Source organism: Manacus vitellinus, unplaced genomic scaffold (genome assembly GCF_001715985.3).
Source record: "Manacus vitellinus isolate BGI_N305 unplaced genomic scaffold, ASM171598v3 scaffold_24_pilon, whole genome shotgun sequence".
Lineage (NCBI taxonomy): Eukaryota > Metazoa > Chordata > Aves > Passeriformes > Pipridae > Manacus > Manacus vitellinus.
Genome location: NW_021939798.1, coordinates 12058892 through 12065480, shown reverse-complemented (window position 1 = coordinate 12065480; position 6589 = coordinate 12058892). Strand labels below are relative to the sequence as shown.

At 51.6% G+C, this 6589-nt stretch overlaps 1 protein-coding gene across 3 annotated transcripts in view; it reads right to left on the bottom strand.

Moving 5' to 3' along the window:
- The window catches only part of TBC1D16 (TBC1 domain family member 16), a 22052-nt gene extending 15678 nt beyond the window's left edge, over nucleotides 1-6374 (bottom strand). For all 3 annotated transcript variants that reach the window (XM_018073251.2, XM_018073253.2, XM_018073252.2), the window contains exons 1-2: nucleotides 6139-6374; nucleotides 4390-4969 (exon numbers count right to left, since the gene is read on the bottom strand). In XM_018073251.2, coding sequence (XP_017928740.1) covers nucleotides 4390-4969; nucleotides 6139-6316 — 758 coding nt within the window. In that variant the 5' untranslated portion in view covers nucleotides 6317-6374. The remainder of the gene's footprint in view (nucleotides 1-4389; nucleotides 4970-6138) is intronic.
- Nucleotides 6375-6589: the final 215 nt, after the last annotated feature.

Here is a 6589-nt window from a genome sequence, read left to right as displayed (position 1 = left end):
GAGCGGGTCCCGCCCCGTGCCCCCATCGCTGCGCGGCCCTGCCGTGGCCCTCTCGGGCATCACCCGCTCTCGGCACGGTCGGGCCCTCTCCCGACATCCCAAATGAAAGAGCTTCACGGGCCCTCTGAGCCGCAATTCCCGATACCGAGTGAGCTGTCACTATTTTCTTCCACTGAAATCTGGCAGCGAACCAACGAGGGGGAAGAAACAAACCTGCTATAATTAATGTTCTTGCTGTTCAAATATTTATATAAAGCAAGATAGAGCCGTATGCCTCTGCAATCTCTTGGATCTGTCCAACCTTCTCAGCTTTGCAGACGGGAACAACTACAATTGATTACACAGGGCTGCTGATGGCTCAGCCCAGCTCCCCTGCTTGGTACCCGGCTCTGTGCAGACCACTGCTGCCTTGGAGAGAGGGTACACTGACCCCACGGTGCAAACAGAAGGGGAAAAGGACTATCCTTCTCATGGAAGAAGGATTTGGGGGATATTTTTTTCCTGGGCATGGGTTTGGGTACAAATGGAATTAGGAGCTTTGGTGTCTTACATCATAAATGGCACCAGTTCAGGCAAGTCCTGGGGAATTGGAGCCTGGACCAGTCAACCCTTGCGCTCATCCCCAAGGCTGAAATCATCAAAACTGAGATGCTGCAAGAAGTTACAGGAGATTTTGAAGTCTGTGAGCAATTTCCCTGGTTCTACTATAATCACTTCTGTTACAACAGCGATGAATTCCCAACCTCTTGATGACTCCAGAGCTCCCGCCAGTTCACACTAATTTCAGCTCATTTCCCTCATAATTTTCCCTCCTGTTTTTGCTGCAGAGGTCGGAACAGCTCTAAGCCCTTCAGGTGAGCTGCCAAAACAACATGATGCAACACCATTCCCTGCTCCCACCTGCTCCCGCGGCTGCCGCCCTCCGCTCCCCGGAGCAGCTCATTTACTGATGAGCTCCTGGGAAGAGCTTTAACAACAGGATGTGCAACACATCCGTAAAAATTGCATCAACTGTGATGCCAAGGAGTTTTTCTCTGTGTTGTGAACTTTGCCTGGACTGTCTGTGATGGATCTGCCCTGTGAATTCACATCTGCTGAAGAACGTGAGAACTCACCATCGTCCAGCTCCATTATGAAAATGTTTTATTATTTGTATTGCTGGCTGCTAAAATGATCAATGTCTTATGGAAGGCATTTCCTTCTTGCATTGATATCCATGACCATGTGGCTTCTGCTCGTCCTTTACAGCAGGAGCTGTGGGAGCACTGCTGGCCACTGTCCCAGCACCTGTGGGGCCGCTAGTGGAGATCCAGCCTCTGGCCAGATGTTACCCCAAACTCCACTCACAAAATTCCACCACCAAGGCTCCTCAGTCCAAGTTCTGACTGTACTGATCAACATCTCAAGTTGAAGTTAGCGAAGGAACCAATACCAGTGTTTGTTTCTCCCCATCAGCACTTTTGTGTTGCTCCTCAGGTATCAGCAGCTGCTGTTTATTAAGTGAAAAGCCTTCAGCAGCCCGAGCACCCATCGTTCAGGAAAGCTCCTGTTAACCAGGGATCACTCTGGCACAGCACAAACCCCCACTCCAAACCAGACCCCACTTACAGAGCACTAAGTGCTTCCACAACCAATTGTATAGATCTGCTGTCACGGTCAGTTCAATAACTCCATCGCTGGACACACATTACAGACGGGTCAGATGCTGTTTGGTTGCCAGGATGTAACAAAAACCTTTTAGTTTCACTTTACTGATGGGGAAAATGGAAGCTGAGGAAGCCAGAACTGGGCACAGAGAGCAGCTGCCCTGAACTCGTGCCCCTCAAACCACAAGGCAAATGTTTCCTGACGGCCAGCAAACAACGGTGACCAGGGAGGGAAGGGACAGAATGGAATGGTTTTCTTTCCAGAATCCCTCCTTTCCTACAGAAATGCAGTCCCTGACAAAGCTGCCATCAATGCAGGTAATCCCCACACCAGCTACCTTCTGCAGGAATCATGTCCTGTGAGCAGAAAGGGGCCCCAAAGTTAAGGACACAAACCCTGGGAGAGCAAGGCCACCTTTCCCTGAGGGATGAGGACACCCTGCAGCACTGGTGCCAGGCTGGTCTAGAAAGAGAAGCAGGAGTGTGCACACTGGTGCTGGGACACTCCCATTGCTCCCCCCCCGAGGAACTGTGTAAATGGGAGGAGAGCGGCGATCGCCACGTGGGATCCCTGGCAGCCTGTCAAACCGAGAACCAAAGAGGGAAAAAACAATGGATACGTTTTTATTTCCTTATGTCCTACCAGGCCAGTTGTTGAACTTACAATGACCAACTCACTGTGCAACTCCAAGGCTCCCCAGCCCACCTCCCTCCTTCCTCTCCGCCCCTGGTCCACGCACAGTGTTTCGTGGTCCCTTCTGCCCAGGTGGCCAGGCCACCTCCTCAGAGGATGCTCTGAGAGGCAGATGGGACTCGTGACTCCTGCTCACACAGGAGTTTTGGTAAGCAGCTCGCTGAGCCCTTGATCTCATCTGACCCAAGTCTACCTGTCTGTCCCAGTTCCTCCACAGAGTCCCATTTCTCCACTTCTAATCATATGGGGAGCTGGCTGGAATGAAATGCAACATATTCCTTTGGTTTCTGCAGCAGCCACGGGGAAGAGCAGAGTTGTCTTTGCAAGTGCTCCCAGTGCAGAGGCAAACAACCAGAAACAGTCCTTCCTCCTGGCAGGGAGGAGGTGGGGACCGGGAGGTGGGGAGGGAAGAGAGCTGGAACAATCTGCCAGCAGCACAAGCTTTGTTCCCACTCCAACTCTGGCTCAGAGGGGAAGCAGCCAGCAGAAAAAAAACCTAAACCAAAACAAACCCTTAAGAAGCAAGGAAGCTGTTCCCATGCTTGCAGTGACTTCTAAAAGAGCATCTCCCACCCCCAAAATGCTGGGATGAACGCAGGAAATAAGAGATGCTTTTTGACAAGACTTTCGCAAAGTATTCTGTGCAGAATCTCCAGCTCAACAGATTGTAAGATCCTGCAGATCCCATGCAAGGGGGCTCTATGGGGAAGAACAAATTGGCATAAAAAATGCACACGCTGGACAAAAAACCTTTCAAGTTTGAAGTCCCAAACAACAAAAGGTCTGTTTTATTAATCTGCTGTCAATTATGGGTGTCACATGCACTGTGTGAGACTTCAGGCTGGCACCACAGGAGTTAAAAAAAAAAGAAAAAAATCAAAGCCAAGCAGGCCCCTGAGCTTGGTGTGCAGAGCCAGCTTTGCCTGGCTGGAGCTGTCTGGGCTCCAGCAGCAGCGAGGAAAGCCAGCAGAGGGCAGGGAAATGCTGCAGGAATGCACAGACAAGGCAGGGAAGATGCAATAAACTGTATTTCCTTCCTTTCCCGACACTATTTGCAGCTCAGAGTGTAAGTGTTGCAGAACACTTAAACCACAACACTCCTCACCCACTGGCCAGGCCCCAGACACTGCTTGGGACCCTCCTGTGCCAGCTCTGCTCCTGGTGCCAAAGCTCTCCGAGACCACAGCATGCCTGGGACAGCTGTGGCTCAGGCCAGGACTGGGATTTCCCCAGGATGAGCTCAGTCTCCTGGTTTTCAGCAGCCAGGACATTATTCTGAGCGTGTCCCTCGCTCCTCACGTGCACAAAGGAGAACTCCTTTCTCACTTCAGGCGTAGTTTCAAAATTGAGCTGTAGCCTAAAACTCAGCCCCACAGTGCTTCAGGAACACACCTGCCCTCCCCGAGATGGAGACGAGTGATCCACCAACAGGGCACAGATCAGAAAGCCAGAACCACTGGGTATGAAAGCAGTGAGTTACACAGGTGTCCTCCTGTGTGTTAGTCCTCTGCCAAGGTGCCCTCCTACCTCGTGCAGTTTACTGCAGGTGCCACTGAGGAGCACTGACAAAAACACCCAGGTTAGATACGCAAGAATTAACATTTATATGTCTGAAGCGGGACCATGTTCTGAACAGCAGCAAAACAAGCTGCCACATGCAGGTTTCGTGTCAAGAAGGGGCCTGGAGAGGTGCCCCCAGCTCAGGAAGTCACACGGGCTCTTTGATGTGGCTCTGCACGAGAAGCAACAAGCTCAGCTCCTCAGCAGAGCCAGTTAGGCCAACAAAGGACCTGTTTAATTTAGCAATGCTGCTTCCAGGGCCCAAGACACTTCATCTCAAAGGCTGTACACAGACAGCCCTGGATGTCTGGGGCCAGGGTTCACTGAGCAAAAGCAGAACTGGCAGGCAAACAGTTTCCTGTAAATTCCACAGGAGTCTGAAGCAAGACATTCTGCTTGATGCCACTGTGAAGTTTCACCGTCTCCTTCAGCATCTCCAAGCTCAGCACCCAGCTGTGCACGCAGAAACTAGAGAAAGGACGCACTCACCTGCTTTCACTGTCCAGAAACACGGAACTGCTGCTTTTCCCAAGGGCTTCACTGATGGGAGAGAGGCAGAAGGGGGAGGAGAAGGCATCGGAATCAGAGTCAAAAGTACTGTCCCTGCTCACGTCATCAGCAGACAGCTCCAAGGAGCCCTCGTCCTCGCGGCAGTCCAGCCCTTCCTCCGCGCCCTCCGCCGACAGCTCCGACCTGCTGTGCTCCTCCTGGGAGCCGAGGGTGCACAGGATCCCTGAGTCGCTGCGCGGGGGCTGTGGGGACCGGCGGGCCAGCCTGTCCCCCTCCGAGCAGGGGGGGCTGGTGTAGGGCCCATCTCTGCCGGGCTGGGACAGCAGGAGCTCGTCTGCCCTGAGGGTCAGGGCCCCCCTGTGCTCCGGGGGCGAGGCGAGGCCCAGGCCCTGAGCGTGGCGGCCGCGTTTCCGCGGGGCTTTGCGCACGGGGGAGCCCTCGGGGGTGATGTAGCGCAGGGCTTCCTCATCCTGCCTCTGGATGCGGGAGTTGGGCACCCAGGCCAGGATCAGCGTGGTCCCCAGGAGCTCGTCCTTCTCCATGTACAAGCACAGATAGCCTGAGAGAGAGCACAGGAGCAACCGGTTGTGACGCGGATTTGTTCTAAGGGAACTGCACAACCCTGACATTTCCCTTTCCCCGCCTCCCCATCCCTGGAAATGTCCAAGGCCAGGTTGGATGGAGCTCTGAGCAACTTGGTCTAGTGGAAGGTGTCCCTTCCCATGGCAGGGGAGTGGAATGAGATGACCTTTGAGGTCCCTTCCAACCCAAGCCATCCTGAGATTCCCCCCACTTCACCATCACTTACACATGGGCAAAACAAACCCTTATAATTTACCAGGAGAAAACTGTGGAGTGCTCAATATTATTCACTATTTGCAAATCATTTCAAGTCTGCATATGGCTTTTGAACTGTCTAAATTCCCTCTGGCCTAAGTGGACAGAGAAGTGCCATACAAATACTTGGACTTCCTGGATAGATTACTAATCAAGAGTAAATTGTGAAATATGTTGCCACATGTAAAACTTCTACTGTTTCTTAGTTAAACAATTTCAAGTGCCAGCTGAACATTGATTTCTCAAGAATATTTACCTTAGTGTGGCTAAAGGGCTACAATTTTCATGGAAAGCCAATGAAAAAAGAAGTCACCCACACATAAAGGGAAGCAAGGGTCAATGTTCACAGAGTAATTTGTTTTGTGAAGCTGAGGCAGGAGCCACAGCTCTTTGATGAGAACATGAAAGAGTGCAGGAACAGATGAGAATAAAGGAACAGAGCGGGATTTATCTTCATTTACTCCAGTGCATGTGGCCACAATCAGGTTTTCTTGCCCTTTCCTTTACCAGTGGTTGCTGAGGCCACTCCAGCAATGACAGCTACAAGAGGATACTTGGATTTTCTGAACAATCCAGACTGGAATGAGCAACAGAAGTTATTGTCCTCAAATGACAACTGTCCATCTTCCAGCAGTACAAAAGGACTTACTAAACCAGGTAAATCCGTGCTGGACCAGAACAGAAAGGAAGAATCAATTTTCCTACTAAAAGAAGATGGATCAGCTGATGGATCAGCTTGTGGGTGGCTTTCCTTAGTCTTCCACAAGATTGCGTTGCCATGGCCCTCACTGGCACATCTTCATTCATAGGAGCCCAAGATATAGAATTTGATAGAAACACCCGCCAGGAGAGAGAAGAAGAGAGTGAGCAGTGTCTGCAACACCCCATCACCTGGATGGTGCTCCCCGGCGCCTTGCAGCAGCTCAGGTGGGTGGACACAGACATTGTTCTTGGAGTAGATAATCTCTCCATCCAGCACAGAGGATGAGCCGCCGCCGCCACCGGGATTCAGGGTCAGGAGGTCGGAGGCTTTGGAGGAGGCACGTCGGAGGAGTCGCCCCAGAGACATCGCCAAGGAAATGTTTCCATTATCTGTCAGCTCGAGTCAGCAGCCAAATCCAGAAGATCTGCCAACAAGGGGGAAAAAATAGTGTTAGAACTGATTTAACAACAGCACGTGCCACCCACTGTCTGAGGATGAGTCTCCCATCAATGCTGCACCAGTCCACAATCCAAGCAAGAGCCTCTGAATGCTCTGGGTCTGTAACATCACCTCCATGCTTTAGAGAAGCTGAAGGGCAGAATCCTGGGATGTGTTTCTCTGCAATGAAGAAATATGAAG